Here is an 18,110-nt window from a genome sequence, read left to right on the forward strand (position 1 = left end):
CTGATTTTTTTTTTTACATTTAAGCTTCTGATAGGCTTCCCATGCTGAGAAGAGTAATTTTACTTTCTGAGGAACAGGAGGAAAGATGTTTTCATATAGTGTCCAAAATGAGAGATGATTCTGGACCAGAAGAAATGGAATTTTAATTCTATTTTCTACGTGATATTTTAAAGTAAAATTATTTTTTTCCTTGTATAACTCTGAGTAAGGTAGTTATTAAAAAAACCCCTATTATAATTTAAATTATGGTTTGATAATATATATATATATATACCTATACCTTTAAATTATGGTTTGATAATTTGAGAAATAAAATATGATAACCGTGATAAATTATCACAGACAATTTAGTAAGTTAGATAAGTGACTACAATATTTAATCAGGTCAATAGTCTGCTTGTATTTTCTTCTAAAAAATGAAAAATTATCAGTAAAATGGAAAAGATTATCTGTATTCCCTCACAGTAATGTCATTTTGTTTGGTGAATTAAACTCCTTAACATTCAAATAATCGTATAGTTTGCCCATACAGAACCAGATTATCTCATAGAGAAATAATTGAGCATCTTTGTTTTTATCCTTTAAGTACACCCTAAAATCTATTATAATCCTGTAAAGGAGGATTATTAAACTAAACAACAGTAGCACATTTAATGATGATCTTCTAACAAAACATTCTAGCTAATCTCTGATTAGTTATTACATTTCCACACCAATCTAACACAAAGGATAACTGAATTTCTTAAGAAATCTATCTGCAAACTCCCTTATAATCTGTTTTGTAATCTGTCTTCATTTCATTTCTTTCCTATTTGACAGTGGCCAATTCAAACAATTCTTGAAGCAGGAGATCAATCAGTCACTCTACACAAAAACAGGTCACATCTTCCCAAAGTGCTGGAAGAACTTATCTGGTCTTTTTGTAGTGAACTATAGACTTACAGACATGCTTGTAATATTTTTCATCCTTGTTTATTGTTCAAAACCTTATTTTTTTAATGTTCTATTTTTTTTAATCATCCTTTTATTTCAGGACTTTTTTTTTTTAGTAATTGTCATTATAAAATGCTCAAAGTTAAACATAGGGAATAGTTTTTATTAAAGAGTCCCTTTGCACCATGCAAGTGGAAATTCACTTGAAGACCATTGCATTTTTGTCAAAAAGATTTTAAAACTGATAAAACAACTGATTTTGTAATGCATTTGCTTAGAAATAATTTCACTTCAGAGGTGCTGCCATATTTCTATTTGATATAACTGTTATAAATACTAATATATTATGCCATCAATATTATTTGATTTTAACCTGAAACATCCAACATTATTCTCTTTATTTTTTTTCTGTAGTCAATAAATAAACTATCAGTAGATTGTTATTTCATCTCCTTTTATACTTGCAGGCGGTTTGACAAATCTTTGGAAAAGTGGCAGATTTTTCATTCTGACATGAAGAGATTTAATCATTGGCTAAGTGAAACTGAAGAGAAGCTGTCAAGAGCACAGATAGAGGCTGGAGACGTGGGGCTTGTGAAAACCAAGCAATTTATCCAGGTATGATTTGATTAGCCTATATTCTGTTTTTCTGTAGGGTTTAAGAAATTTTAAGGTCTGGGTAATCTATTTTGCAGTTCATTTAAGGAGGATTTCTAGTGCTGAGCAGACAGTGACAATTTTGTTCAGATGTGTCTGTTTATCTGGTTAACTAAAAATTTTCACTAGCTTGTTGTAAGCTGTATTTTTAAATGAAATAAGATATGGGATGATATGGTATATTGTGGTACTTTCATAGTTATATATTTCTTTGGTCTTTACTTAAAGTGCTTGTAAATATCCATTTGTTATTTATGACCAGCAGGAGTATCAGGCTTAATTTTAAATTCTTGTGGAAGAAATGTGATTAGCCATTGAGCTGTACAAGAGATATTCCGTGAACGACGTCTCGCAAGTGTTGCTCATTTTGTCTGTTTCATGTTTTAATCAAAGGACCTGGAGGATGCTTTTATTTGTGAAATGCAGTGTGACAGAATAGCCACTTAGTTGCTATGTGTCCAGTTCCAATTTGTATGCTTTTCATCTTGCAAGCTCTTTGAGCATCATAAGGAAAATAATAACTCTGGTTTCTTGGTAGTTTATTTCATTTCCCTCTTTTTTAATTCACATGGTAATGGGTATGAAGAATTAATTCCAAACTGATGTTTTGGAAGTAGGTAGTTTCACCTGAATACCTTGACCAAACTCTGGATTCATGTTATAAATTACTATTCGTGCATAAGAAAAAAGTGCTGTTAAGGTAATTGGCACTTGTAAATTTGAATTGCTGGATTGAATTACTTGATTTCAGGTTGAAAGAAGTTATGTCTGTCTAACATTAAAACCAGAGGTGTTTTTGAATGCAACACTAACCTACTTCTTGGCCTACAGTTAAAAAAATAAATCATGCCATTTGAATTTTATTATTTCAGCTCAACTTTTTAAAGATTTACACTGTTATTTCTCGACTGTAAAACTGCTGGACTGAAAGGGAAACAAAATTGTGTGGTGCAAATATATAAAAAATATACAACTATTAAGTAACACACTAAGCTGAAGAAGTTAAAATAGCAGTTAATTTTTTTTCTGCACATTACTTTCACTGCATTGAATACTGAAGAAAGGTCTCTAAGATCTGATTAACAAAATAGAATGTCATCAAGGAAATAAAGGTACTTCTTGCTGCATATGTAAAAGGTAGTAGAGCTTATGTGTATGTTCTCTGAAACTTCAACTCCCTTTCTCTGTCCCACAATTTTAATAACATATATATTACTAAGGTAAGATGTGTATCTAGTTAGACACAAAGGTGTTACAAAGTCTTACCCATTCTTTGCTTTGCCTGTGCACCGTTACCTTCCTTGGCACTATTCTTGGATCCTTGAGCAGCTTCAAATGAGGTTTACATAAAAAATCTTTGAATTTTTTTTTTCATTTTTTTCTAACTCCTTGCTAAATCAGCATTTTCCCTTGGAGAAGGTTGATTATTTAGAGTGCCCAGACAAATGTAAGACGCATTATGAATGTTACAAATGTACTGGGTATGTAGCACATTTCAAAGTCTCACCAGATTAGAAGCATTATTTTCTTATCATCATTAAAAAAGAGGTTTATCTTAAACTGAACATCACACTGAAAGACCCTGAGATAATGTGTTGCTATGTAGAAACTTATATTCAGTGCAAAAGATTGCTTCTGTTTTACATTTCCCTTTGACCTAGCCTCCTTCTCATTTGTTATCCATTTATTATTTTCTTTTGCAACATATGAGATCATTTTGAATATATGTTTGTAGAGTATTCTCTTCTTTTTGCCATACATCAAGCTTTTTCTTTCTTCCCTTCTCTCTTTTGTTAGAAATCCCAAGAACTCATGAATTTGTCACTCAAAAATTTCATTTAGTTCAGTAAAACAGACAAAAGTACCTTTCTAATGAAAATTCAAGTGGTGCAAAAATATTCCAACTAACCTCAAGAATGCAGATCCAATGTTAGTTAACATTTATTTGTGACAGAATGCTAAGTCTGAAGTTGCACTGTTTCCATTCTTTTCATTGCTTCTTTATTTTTCTGGGTCTTGTTTCAAAAGTGTTAGGCTTCTGTGAGGCTGACTGAAGACATCATTAGAATTTCCATTAGGGAAACAGTTAAAACAGCTGAGCGTTCTGATTTACTAGAGTAGCAACTTGTTTTATTAATGAGATCATGCTGCTTAGTGAACCATATTCAGAATTAACAGGATTTGTTTGAAAATGCTTTACAAGCAAGTGAATAGTCTGGCACTGGAGAAGGAACTGTTTTAGAAAAAAGAAAATATACAAAACCTTCAGATTTCTAATACTATTTCTGAGTAGGACTACTTTGGAAAAGTAAAGATTAATGTGTTCATTAATATTCAATAAATACATAGAGTCAAATGCTTATATAAAATGCAATAGTCAACAGTATGATTAGATGATTATGTTAATAGAGGTTAAAATGTAATTACATTTTTCAAGTGTATTTGGGGAGGGGAGGTGTGCTCCTTTTTGCTGCATAATGGCATGGTATTAAACAACATTATGCATTATAAATAATGTGAATGAAATCTAATAATAGTTTCACTTCAGGTCATGAACTCTTAAATATTCTTATTGTGAATTTTTCACTAGACTTTCTGAGATCAGAACTTATGGTGCTGAGAAGAAACCCCATGTTTCAGTTTTTAAGAAAGTTTAATTGACATATTTTATGATTAGGAGACACAAAATTTAAAAGGACATTTCATGGATAGCACATCATGAAATGTATTGATAGCCCTTTGAAATGTATTGAACTCTGTCTTCAAAGTTATTAAGGATATATTTTCCCTCTCATTATTGTGACAGAGAGGTTCTTCTGTCTCTTCACTCCTTAATGCTTGGTAACTGTTGCTTCTTCACCACCTGCATTTTCACTTATCTTGTTTATTTTGGTGCCAGGACTGAGCTGTGGTTCAGTTTTATCTGCTCCTCGATGTTTATCCCCTTCTGTTCTTGCAGGCTGCATTTTCCCTATCAGACCATGTTCAGCACACTAAAGCCACAGTGTTCTAATCTGCTCTCACATGGTAGCCAGACAACTTGTCTCTTGCTTCCTGGGCTTATTTCTCTCCCTGGAACATGAGTTCTGAAAATAGCACACCATTACCCAAACTGAAATGCCATCTGTATCAGTGAAGGTGGCTCAGGTGCTGTATTTTGTGGTTGCATCTTGCCATGGGTGAATGCTAGAATAGAATTTTCAGTCGTCTATCTAAGATTTGCTCTTTTATTTCCTTATCTTGTGATTGATCTGCTTTGCAGCCCTGATCTACATTCCATTCCATATGAGGAAAAAAAAAATTAAAACAAACTAGCAAAACCACCACGTTATACAGGATACTAATACTAGGTTAACATACAGCAAATAAGCAAGCAAGGATTAGAATTGGGGTTTGAAGGGAGTTGTTTATGTGTCACAGGTAAAAGGCTGCAAAAGGAGGAATTCTGTAACAGTTTCAGAACTGGGATGTGAGGTTACATACCTGAGTCATTACTTCCAAATTTTAAAATAGCATTTTTATATAGAGCATTTTGAATATTTCTTCTTTGCATTGGTTTTAAGAATTGCTCAATGGTCTATATTTAGTATCAAGTTTAAATTAATTTTATAATTTTATGTGGTGAAATTTTAGTAGCAAAATTATGAAGTCCCAGGTCTGAATTTTGAAGAAATTTCATTTTATTCATGTTCATTTGTTGTGACTGATCAGTGATGAGTACTTTATTTTTCATAATTTAATTGATTAAAATATTCTTATTATGTTATTATTAGTTTCTCAAGTATTTGTTTTCATTTATTGGCATAAATATCAAGAGTGTTTATTTTTTAAGGTCTCAGAGAACCTTAATATTGAGTGATGGGCCCTAAAATTTATATTCAGCCTTCCCAGGATACCCTAGATGTAGAAATTGCTGTGTAAATTGCAGATCTTAACTGATCATACGATGAACTGTCCAGCATTTACATTTTAGGGCACTTATCTCTGCCTGCAAAAGGCTTGTGAATGACTCATGCCTTCTCTAGATCTCCTTCCTGCAGCACCATACTGTCAGGAACATCATATTTTTGCCTTGTAGATGTTTAAAGTAAGAAGATATCAGGAATCCAGGCTTCAGTGCTGAAAGTCGTGGTCATGCTAATAATTTCCCTTTTTTATATCTAAATTGGATTATATGGATTTTGATGATTTAATAACCACCAAATTTAAACAGTTCTTTCTGGAATAGTGCATAAATGCAATCAGAGTAGAGAGGAGAAAAAAAGTGTTTCAGTGCTCAAGGCAACTTATTTTCTACCATGAAAGCACAGTGGTAAGTAGGTGGATAGTTTATTCTGTTTTGTCCCAAATATAAAGGTTGTAAAAATACCTTTATATGTATGATTTTGGCTTTCTTAATTTATATTTTTTATTTTTACATGTATTTCCTGCTTTACTGAGTGATAAAGGTTATTCCAAAAATTTATGACTCTCTTTATTCTAGTTTGGATTCAAATGGTTCAATTTTGTTTCACCTACTTCAATTTTGACTTGTGCTTTTTGGTGATGAGAGACATTGTCAGAAAACTTGTAGAACTTCAGCAAAATACTCTGGTCAAAGACATTTCTATCATTGCTTAGTGACTGTGTAAGAGAGAGAAAATACAGAATTTGAAATAAATGAGAAACCAATTTAGCATTGTTTTTGCAAGAATATTTAATTAGAATAATGAAGATACATACTAAAATATCCTTCATATTGAAAGAACATGTCTGGAAGGATATATGAAATGATGTAAACATAATTGTCAGCAATCATGACTGCTGTCAGTTCTTACTCACATATTGATTAGGTCATTTATTCAAAGAACCCTGGTTTTCTTTTTACTGAGTATCACCCTCTTATCAAACACCTCTGAGTGCAGAATGCTGCTACCCCTAAGAAAGAAAAGTCTCAGAGACATCCCAGGGATTTCAGTCTTTGGTTCATTTCTAAGGTCTCAGTGGAAATGTTTCAAGTAACACACATGAGTTCTATATGTGACACCTGGGCCCTAACTCAGCAAAACCCTTCTTTTCTTGGTTTGAGATCATCTTAAATGTAAATTCTTGGGTCTTTCTTGACTGAAGTTCTACCAACAATGGAAAGGTTTAATTTTCACTTAATTCCTAGTAAAATACTTATTTAGTGTTTTACTAAAAGTCACTTCCTTACTAAGCAAAATATTAATTAATACTGTGGTCTTTACAAATTAAGTTCTTTATATATATGAACCCTTATCCTTTCTTTTACTGTTGAAAGACTCCTCACCTTTGTTGCTGCTACTAATGGAAGTGATGAAATCCAAAAATAGTTAATTTCAAATTTGTAGTAAAAATATTTTGTTATTATTTCAGCCATACAAAGTATTTCTTCCCAAATAAATCTGTTGCTTAATTCTTTACTGCACACAATGCCTAATTTACAGCATCTTATTAAAAATTTCTAATTAATTTATTGTCACTGGTAGTAGGACATTAAAATGTCTGAAGGCTATGGGAAATAATAAATTTAAAGTTGCTTATGTGATTTAGCCTACTCTTGCACCATTAGGTGACAATCTGTGGTTTTTATTTAAGTTTGATTATAAATCATGGCATTGTTGGTTCTGGAAATGGAATTAAATCTTGTAAGTAATTAATTAGGATGCATTTTTCAAACATTTCATTAGGAAAATGTTTGAAATAGCTACCAGCACACAGATGTAGAGTGGCATAATTTTTATACATGAGTAGAATAAATAAATGTGGGGTTTTTTTTCCTCTCTCTTTTTTTTCCTCTGTCTCGGAGAAAACAATGTTCTTGGACTGGATCAGTCAAACTTTGTGGTACCTGACTACAGCTGCCTCATTGCTTGGGGGAATTTATCCTCACCAATTCAAGTGAGTGCTAGCATGTGGGGATCTGGGAAAGTGATTTAGGTCTCTACCAAGAGACCTACAAGCATTTTTTGTCCGTATATAAAAAAATAAAGGAAATGGAGGAGGCCTTTTTTTCATATTAATTAATTTATCTTAGTGTCAGGGCTAATCTAGACATTTCTAATGAGTGACATGTACAGATAATACCCTTCAGAGTATTAAATTTGTTTATTCTTTTATCATTGTATAAATAGAGTGATTAATCTGACTATGTCTTGGAAGTTTTGGGAAATGAGTGACTAAATGAATGACTGCTTTGAAAGTGGGCGATATTGGCTCTTTTACCTCAAAAAAATTATTTGGATTGGTTCTATAAGTCTTCCAAAAGAAAATCTTGTATTGCATCAGAGATCACTATGACACATGATTAAATCTGTGGGTGTTGGTGCATAGATGTGAAGATAACTTGTGAGACTTGGACTGGCCAGCCTGGGAGTCTCTAGGCCTGGCCATTAAAAATGCTTACATGAAACAATCAGGGAAGGGTGAGACTCCTGGGGAATAGCTTTCTATACATATTAATTCTATAAATTAGCACAACTAGATCTTGATGGGGCACTTTTCAGATGGATGGTTTTAATAATCTTATTTAGAACCTTTCATCCCTACAGATTTTACAAATTCTGTCTATCACATACAGATTTTCATTGCCGTCTAAAGCCATAAAGTAAAGCCCTGTAGTAATCAGGCTGGATGAGACAGTAGGTTAATGTTATGTTGCTTCAAAAACTGAACTGTTTTAAAAGAACCACTCTGCATTATAAAAATCTGCATTATGAAAACCCTAGACTTTATGCAGAACAGAAAACAGAGGATCAGCATCTCCTTTACGTTGTCAAAAAGATTACAAAACCTCAGAGATCTCAATCATATGAAATTTAAAAGTCTAGAAAACTGGAGTAATTGTTTTCCAAAAATTACCTTGTTTAAAACCATTTTACATGTTGTGTTAAGGAGTTATCAAATACTTCATTACCAACATCTACTTGTAAGGAAGTGTTTTAGAGAGAGGGTATTTATTTCTTTTGTGCTATTTAAATCTCTTGGAAGAAATTTTTCCTCATATTGTTGCATTAAGTTATGCATGCAATTAATTTTCTATCTAAAATCAAAAAGTGATATTATTTTAGTGAAGATTATGGCAGAAGTTCAGGACAACATTAGATATGTATGAGACTTTTTTTGATCTCAATCTTTTTTTTCCCTATTATACTTCAACAAACAGCAAATATTGTGTTTCTCAGTCTTCTAAAAATAAACACAATACAGATATGCTGTAGCTTCTCATTCAAAATCCAGGCTTTTGATGTGTGAAAAAAACCCCCAAACTATATCAACTACACAGTTCTTAAAATCTTTAAAATCTATTTGACTTTTCACAACGGAATGAAGACTACTATAGGAAAATCCCAATCTTTTATTTTGTGGGTCTAAGTATTTTGCATTTGCCAAATATCTTCTAAATTCAAGCAATTATTCTACCCTAATTCTACTTAAAAGGAGAAATAAATGTTTTATTTTGCCCCACATACTAAGACTTTACAAGCTTCATTTTTCCTTGAATGATTGAAGGATATATGATATACTCTGGAGTGTGGCAAATTCTAGTTTTGCATTGATCAGAACAAGAGTATAATAGACTGTTGTACTCATGTTCTGATCATGCTCTGACTATACTAAATTTTAGTTGTACATATCTCAGAATTTTGCTAATTTCAAAATGGCTTCTTGAGTTTTGTTTTGGTTTGTTATTTTAATAAATACTGCAAAGCCTTGGCATGCATAAAGGGTAGTCCTGTCAAAAATGCTAGAAGGGAAAGAAAAAATGAAAGAGAGCATATTCTGAACAGCTTTTCAATATACAGTTACTATATTAGAATGGCAATTATTTCTCAGTTTCACAGTACTATGTGTCTCACCCTATCCCCCCTAAGGTGACAGTCAAAATCAATTATTTTTCATTTCTGTGGTAATGTAGTTTAAAAGAAGATTTATAAAGATGTACTGAAATTGGGCAAGGTCCTGCTATTAGGTTGGTACTAGAAGTCAAATTAAAATATCCAGGAAATAATTTTGGTATATAAAAATAATATTTCTGAATTTCAGGGTCCTACGATGAGCGGAGAGTTCTGTGAATGTTAATTTTCCATTAGTGGGGTGGAAATGGGGACTATTATTCACCTGTGTTATGTAAGACAGTTCATACAAGTTTTATTCTACTGAAACCTGGAAATAGGAGCCAATTATTTTATATGAATTAGGTGATCAGCTATATTTATTTATTTTCCATTATTTGATAGCCATGTTCTATTGCTTTCCATGGCAAGACAAGGTAGTTCTCTGCTCTCTCTTAGTGGGAAGAATATATTAATGACAACTATTGTTTTTTTTTTATTTTTCCTTTTTTTTTTGGTACATTATCTGGCTGCTTATCTCTCATAAAGCTCATCCTGTTTTCCATGACTGAATCACTACAGTTGTCTTAAATTAAAACTGGATATTGTTTCTTGAGACTGCAAGATGAATGAAAGGTTCTGATCACAAAAAATTTCTTTCTGTGCTTTTGCAAGAAGCACTACACCAATCTGAAATATAAGATATTGTTCCTTTAAGAGTTGTTTTTAACAGCTGAATTGGAAGAGGTCTGTTCTGTACATTGTATGTAAATCATTGAGTTTAATGGGATGACTTGCTAATAGGTGTTTATGTTATGGTTTTAATACTGGTATTTTATAAAATTGACTGCTTTAAGAAAAAAAAACCTTACAAATATGAATATTTTGTTATGAATGTATTTAAGACTTTTGTTTGTGCCTTGAATGGCAAAAAAACCCAACCAAACAAAAAGCTAACCAACCAGAAAACCTCCCAAAACAATCTGATTTTGTCTACTTTCCAGAGAGTGAGATTCTTTCTATATTTCTCTCTAAACTGTTTGAGAGCTTTGTGTCAAGAAATCTAACAGAATTCTTAGCACAAATTAACATCTGCTCTGAGTGAATGAGCATTTGGTAGATGTTGTTCAAGAGTAAAGTAGATCTCAGGAACTGCTCCAATAACACAAAGTACTGTAGTGTTTTCTATTAGATTATAAAGGCTCCAAGGCAAGGATTGTTTGTTTGTAATTGCACAGTCTGGTGATGTGGGGCCTCAGTTTTAGCTGGGTTTTCTCTCAAGATCTCAAAGCCAAACTTTGCGTTTGTGATCAATGCAGAACAAAGATTAGGAACAGACTGAAAATACTTACTGTGATTAGCTTAAATGATTTTGCAATTTAAACTGTACACTTCAGTTTGAGTGGGTACTCTAACATATTTGAACCCATAGGTTGTGTTATATTTATGTACTGTTTTGAGTTTTGCAAGACACACCAATATAATTTATGATGACTGACAAGAATTTTTCTTTTGAGTCTTGTGTTAGTACTTATGTTACTTCTGAGTATTACAGGATTTGAGACTCAGAGGAACTCATGCTCCTGGGAACCTCCTTGTGATACTGCCTCAAATAAGGCCTGGTCTGGTATTTTCTAAATTTACTATCATTATCGTAGCTCATTACCTCTTTTTCAGTTGTAATACCTTCAGCAGTGGTTCCTGTTACACAAGGCTGATGATTCTGCAATCTTGCCATAAGCAAGGTAAAATAGAGAGTAAATGAAATTAGGCTGCTAAACTTATCGTCTTTGTGTTTATTTGTTTTTTGTTTTAGAATGGAAAAAAAATTAGGACCACAACAGGACGTGTTTTGTTTTAAAAGTACTCACAGAAATGGATTCTAACAATTAATTCTAGTGACTTTAATTTTTTGCTGCAGTACATCATGCTTTTGGAATATAGGAAATTTAACCATTTAAAAATCCTAAATTATTAATCAGGAAATATCAAATAGGGGGAATGACCCAGTTACAATTAAATTAGGCAATGGCCTAATTACAGATTCACGATAACAACATTCATACCAAAATCGATTCACACGCCTGCACATCAAGAGAGGTGTACAACTTTGCATAAAGGTAATTCCCCTCAATTTCAGTGGAATTCAGGACAAATCCCTTAATATTTCTGAGCAGGAATAGGTTGCACATTGAGGAGTAGAAGTGCATGAGGGGGTGTGAGCCTAGGCCTCATCATCAGGGATGGTTTTGTGAGTGTTTCAACTGTGAGGATCCTGGAGCTCCAAGAGCCATCCCACTCAGAGGTGCTACAGCCCACAGTGCTCAAGGAGCTCTCAAAGGGTCTCACTCAGAACTACTGTTGACAGGATTACGAGATGATTGGCTTAGTCATCTGCAAAATTTCCATCCTCAGATCAGTTACGAATGGAATTTCCAAAACATTTGAAAATTTCTTCTAGGACTCCAGCAAAAATTGTACCACTCCTTGTGGGCTGATTCAGGTAGGAAATATTTCAAGGCTGTCAGAGGATGACTGATGGTTCCCCACCTGGGTTGGACAGCTGATGTTCCTGTTGCAGTCAGTGTTGTTCCCACCTGGATCATGCAAGAGCCCCTGGTACTCACAGAATTCCCAGAATGATTAGGTTGGAAGAGACCTTTAAGATCATCAAGTCCAACCCATGGCCCAGCACTCAGTGCCATGGTTTATTTGAGGTGTTGGGGCTTGGGTGCCTGCCTGAGGAGGTGGTGGAGTCACCACCCCTGGAAGGCCATTCCAAAACTTAATCACTCTTTCCATACTTAACTTTTTTCCTAATATCCAACCTATATTTCCCTTGGTGCATATTGAGACTGTGTTCTCCAGTTCTGCCAGGTCTGTATGGTCAGAGGTGCTTCACCCCGCCAGCTGGTCTGGTCTAGTGCTTCATCACTCCACAGTTTTGGTAAAAGCCTTTCATGTGCACCTGAAATGGTAGAGCAGGCCTGGGGATGGAGAAGAAAGGCACAACCACAGTCTATTTTTTGTTTCTCTAGAATACCCAACGGCTAGTAGAGAGTTCTATGGCGTATGTTGAATATTTAATTTTAATAGATAAATGTTTCTTATTAAACTGAAAGGTAATGGGTTTCCATGGATATTTGTGCTTTGTTTATATTTAAAATCCTGCTGGTGCTACATCTTGGTTACTGCATATTTCTGTTATAGAATTCCATTTTTTTTTTTAATGGTAAAGCTAAAACTGGAATGAAAGTTTGCCATATTAATTTTTATTTGTTGGCTGGTTTATTTTTGTTTTTTTTTCAGATATTCATAGTCACTGTTTAATTACATTTACAAAAAAATTAACACATTTTTAAGTACTATTTAGTGTATGGCTAAACCTAATGATTTTGCAGATGATTTAACATTCCAGACTTTGTCCATCTTTTACTGTAGTTACAAAATTTAGGTAACAACTATATTTGAGAAAAAACACAGAGCAATCATAAGCTGACTAGTTCTTTATATGCCTTCAAAGAATTTTACTGTCTCCTTTGTCTGTGTCACAATGAAGACTCGAGGCACAGCTGATTCTTTATCACTTTTTTCTGTCCACAATTCTCTTGCTTTCACTATTTTTCAGAATTGTTGTAGGATGGTGGTTTGTTGTTTTGTTTTTGGGTTTTTTTTCATTATGGGAGTGCTCAAGGCTGTAAGCAGGCTTTGCATTCTTTATTCCTAGAGGTAGATTGTACTTTCAGTTGTGCTGGTGCGTGTGCTGCTTCATTTTCTCTTTGCTTACTAACAGACCTATAGTTCTCTATCACTAGAGACTCTCTCTTAGTCTTCAAATTCTGATTTACCTTTTTCCCTTCATACAAATTAAAATCAGATTGCTTAGAGATTTTGACTTGGGCTCCAGCAGATTTCCTGAAATCCTTGCAGACCAGTCAATGGGAAAGTAATGTTTAGTTTAAAAAAACACCCAAACAAAACAAAAAAAATTCCTGTCAATGTTAGTTTTGAGAAACAAAGAACAATATTAAGAATCTTAAATTAGCAAAGTTATTTTGATACTGAAACATCAGTCTGGACTGATCTGGAATTGTAAGCATGTTTCAGCAATAAGGAACAAGTAGGGACATTGCTGTATCCTCATTCCCTCAGATAAGTATTTTGAAGAGCAAATATTTTCCTTTTATTTCATTCATATAACTAATCTCATTATACTACTTAATGCTTTGACTAGTTTTTTGTTGATTCTTTTCTAGCTGATTTATTTCTGGTGAGGTCTCAACAGACTTTATGCATTTTATAGAAATTATGTTTTCAAACAACCCTTGGGATAACCTAAGTGCATTTTCAGAACACAATCTTTGAATGCAACTTTTATTCTTAATCCCATCTTCCTAATTAGGAAAAATTTCATACATCTTGTATTTTGACAAAGAGACATTAAGAATTACAATATATTTTGTTCTGCCTATATGGCTTGATTTTTTATTATAATACTGAGAGTGATTGAGGGAAAGAATAGCACATTTAGGAATAAAAATCACTTTAATGAAATGTAATTATCTCATGACTGTATGGCTAATTTTCAAATTTTTAAGAGCATCCTTGTCTACTTGATTCTTATATTGGTATCTGAAAAAAGCATGCATTTTCTGGCAGTAGAAATTATTATATTGAGCACGTGGCAGCAGGAGAAAAGAAAAGAATGAGATGAACTTAGTAAAGTTAATGTGAATGTATAAATAAATTAAATTAAAGACACTAATTAAAGTTATGTTTAGCATGATCTCATAAAAATATATTTGAACTATGTTATAATACAAATGGGATGTGCACCATTTCCTGAGGTTCATTTATGACCAGAGTATTTGTAAAAGGCATGTATGCAAATAATAATATTCCATATTTCTTACTTATGTTTTAAAATTGTTCACATTCCTCCAAAAACAGAATAACAGCATACAAGCATGAAAAAATATAGAGAGAAGCTTAGAATATAAATTCTCTTTCTTAAAGCTCAGAATATGTTAAAAATTTTGCCACATCTTTGAAGGGTCATTATGAGTAATACCTGATGCAGAAAATAAAGCATCAGTTAAAATGTAACATATTAGGAAATTTCTGTTTTCATATGGAAGTTTTATGGAAGTTTTTCAAAATTGCAGAAGAATTTACAGCACCCTATCTTATTATGCATTGTAGACCTGATGGAATTGCTCACAATAACTAAAATGTAGACCATTTTACCATTTGGTCTAGGCAGTATTTTCTGTGGTAGTAAAAGAGAGTTATTCAAAATTTTTTGGGTTTTTAGAATCCTAATTAGGCTGGTTTATTACATTATCAGGTACAATGTCTTTTGCTTCATAGTGCTGTCAGCAGTACTTCAAGTGGGATACAATTACTTTTAAAGTTAATGTCAACAGCTATTATATAATACTGATTTAAAATCTTTGAACACCCTTGACCTCAGAGACATTTATCATGAAGGCAGAAATTAATCATGTTAGCTGTGCTTGATCTCATGAAGACAGTACAAATTTAGAAACTGTATAAACAGGGCTAGGCAATGATTTTGAGTATTACTGGACTGTCATACCATAATAGCTTCATAATAATTAGGCACATTAAGCAACTGATGAAGTAACATAACAGTAGACTAATTCTTTCCCCATTCTGCCTTTAAATTGCTAAAAATTTCTAAAAACAACACACCCCCAATTTTAAAGCATTAAAATATAAGTTTCAGGTGTAAGTATGAAATCTGAAATTTTAACTATCCTCACTTTTGACTATTTTTACTTTTCTGCAGTTAACTCAATTCCTCTTGAATCTCTCATTGTTCCATTACTACATGGATTTCGGGATTTTATTTGCACATCTACTGTATAGTTCCTAACATCTTTGGATTAAGTATCTATATTTCTTTAAGATTTCTAAAATTTTCTATCCTTTTGTTTTCTGACTTCTGCTAAGTTTTCTTAGATATTTAAGTACTTTATACAGGAAAGAACCTAAAGAGAGTATAAGAAAAAGCAAACAAAAAAAATCAAAATATTAGAAATTAAAATTCAAGTTCTTTTCTTGCCATTGATCTTTATAATACAGGTTTTACATTTTTTGCCAAGTCAAATGACCCTTGCATTATGATAAATTCAATCTTTCACAGCTTTCATTATAGCAGTGAGAAATTTAGATCTCAGCTGTTTGACATGAGGACATGGACCAGTGATTTCCACACATATATCTGAATATATAAATCTAATATATCCATTTTTTAAGAATGACAGATCAGGACAAGTACCAATTAGGGTTTAGCAAGCAATAACTAACATGCATATTTCAGCATAAAATACTGTATTTGGTAGAATATGAGGTTGTAACACAGCTCAAGAATATTCCTTTTCTGCATAGAATTATTTCCAAAGCACCTCTTCAGCTATAACCATGATTTAAGCTAACATTATTCCTATTATCTTGTCATTATCATATAAAGTCATTCAGAACAATGACCAGCATCAGTCAGAATGTCCTTCTGTCAGAAGAGGGAAACTCTTCCTCTCCATTCCATATTTCCAGCCCTCCAATGCTTGCAGTCCTAGTGTGAGTCAGAAATCAGCTGCCATATTCTATTAAGTATATAAAAATTGTCCAGATGTCATAATCAAAAGAAAAACATTCAGGGAAAATTTAGAAATATGTAGTATTTTCTCCTATCTCATTAACCTGTAGTCTATTATCCAGAAAAGTCCTAATTTAAGTATAATCTAGCTCCAGAATTTTGTTATTCAAGTCTTACCGAAAGGTCAAAAAATCACACAGAAAGCTTAGAGATTCTTTGCTGTGTTTCATACCATCTCATTTTTTTTCCCCCTTGGTAAAATCTCAATGGCCTCTCTGATAAATGGAGTGACATTGTGAGTGGTATTTTGTCAGATTTTTGACTCTTGTTCTTTTTAAATAAAATCAGTGATAAAGCATGAAGTTTCTAGTGGCTTCACTGCTTTTCTCTTGCATTAAGTCACTTCCCCAGTGCAGTTCTGAAGCTGAAGGCACTAATGGAAAAAAGTATGACCAGATGGGAATTTATTTTACGCATTTCCCTGTGTCCACAGACAACCGTGCAGAATACAGTTATTCCTAGTTTTGTAAGGTATTTCCTAACATTCTTAGGACACAGAAAAAATAAATTTAATAGTATCTATGGTTTTTGAAAAACTGATTTGAAGACACTACACAACAATACACTTTTTTTTTTCTGGAATATGGTCAAGCTTGATTGAAATCTGGGCAACACCTCCAGTATCTTTTTTTTTTTTTCTGCTAAAATTTTAAAATTAACTTCCATGAAAAAACAGTTTTTTGTTAGTCCAATGGGACAGAACAGAAAATGGATCTTCAATTCAGAGCCAGCATATTATGATTAAAAGTCCCAGTGAGGTTCATAGCTCTTTTGCCATAGCACAAACTGGACTCTGATCTGTTTATGGCTCCTGGGAGAACAATACTGTAGTATAATTTTCAAATATGAATGTAGCACTTTTTCTACCTTGTATAAATCATTCTTTGAAAAAATTTTACTAGGCTCTATTGGAAGCAAAAACTGTGCAAGATACACACAATATGGGTAGGGAACATACTCAGGTGTGACTCAAAATCACATGGCACCAAACCAAACAGAAAATATGGTGGAAGAAGCCAGAAATTAAGGCTAAGATAGTTTAGAAACGCAATGATGGTATGGAAATAATGTCAAAGTATAACAATATGTTATATTCAAATGTTTGCCTTTTACCTATAATTTTTGTGTGTTTTGGCATGCACATGATTGGATGATTTCTGAAAGTTAGGACAATGCACCTTTCAGGGAGCATCTAAGAATGCTTTTTATTTTTTTTCCTTGTTGCAGTAAAATGGCATCCCTGGAACTATTAGTCCAGACCAAGAAAGAAACAAGTAAAATCTCCCATAACTGGGAAAATCTTAGCAACACAATTTTTATTTTGAATTAAATGCCTTCCCTAAAAAAACCTAAAGCAGCTGAGGTTGAAGTAAATGTTAGTTCATCTGAGATAGTACAAGCAGAAAAATCTCTGGACAATTGCAAAAGCCATCAAAACTATTGGGCTGTCCTTTGCAGCTGCTATCATATGTCAGCATACCTACTTTTTGTTTCCATGTTTGGTTGCTGGTGGCCATCTGCTGTACCTCTCTACTTCATAGAGTTCTACTTCATAGTAGATTTCTGAATGAATATGATAGGATATAGATATAGATATAGCTATAGATACAGATATAGATATTGATATAGATATAGATATAGATATCTAGGTTCTTAGCACTTTTATTTTCTATGTTCTTTCTACCCAAGCTTTCTTTTTAAGGTTTCTGCATATGTACTCATAAATGAGATGCCAAGACATGCTATTTCTATATTGCAGAAAAATTATCTAGCGATATGATCTCCACAATCTATCCCACACGGGATGACTGGAATTTTGAGAGACTTGGTCTGGTGTTCTACCACTGGACATCAAAGTATTTAATTGGTGTGAAGTGAGGCACCAAAAGTAAAATATGAACTGTCATCTGTCACAGCACTCATCCATGTATGTCCATAATTACTTTTTTGGTCAGTTTATCAACTATAGTCTCCTTCAGTGTAAGAAACACAGGGTCTATCAA

At 33.1% G+C, this 18,110-nt stretch overlaps 1 protein-coding gene across 14 annotated transcripts in view; it reads left to right on the top strand.

Moving 5' to 3' along the window:
• The window catches only part of DMD (dystrophin), a 1,146,493-nt gene that overhangs the window by 609,964 nt on the left and 518,419 nt on the right, over window positions 1-18,110 (top strand). For all 14 annotated transcript variants that reach the window (XM_074534563.1, XM_074534577.1, XM_074534568.1 and 11 more), the window contains one exon: window positions 1,401-1,551. In XM_074534563.1, the coding sequence (XP_074390664.1) occupies window positions 1,401-1,551 (151 nt within the window). The remainder of the gene's footprint in view (window positions 1-1,400; window positions 1,552-18,110) is intronic.

This window comes from Zonotrichia albicollis, chromosome 2 (assembly GCF_047830755.1).
Source record: "Zonotrichia albicollis isolate bZonAlb1 chromosome 2, bZonAlb1.hap1, whole genome shotgun sequence".
Taxonomy (NCBI): domain Eukaryota; kingdom Metazoa; phylum Chordata; class Aves; order Passeriformes; family Passerellidae; genus Zonotrichia; species Zonotrichia albicollis.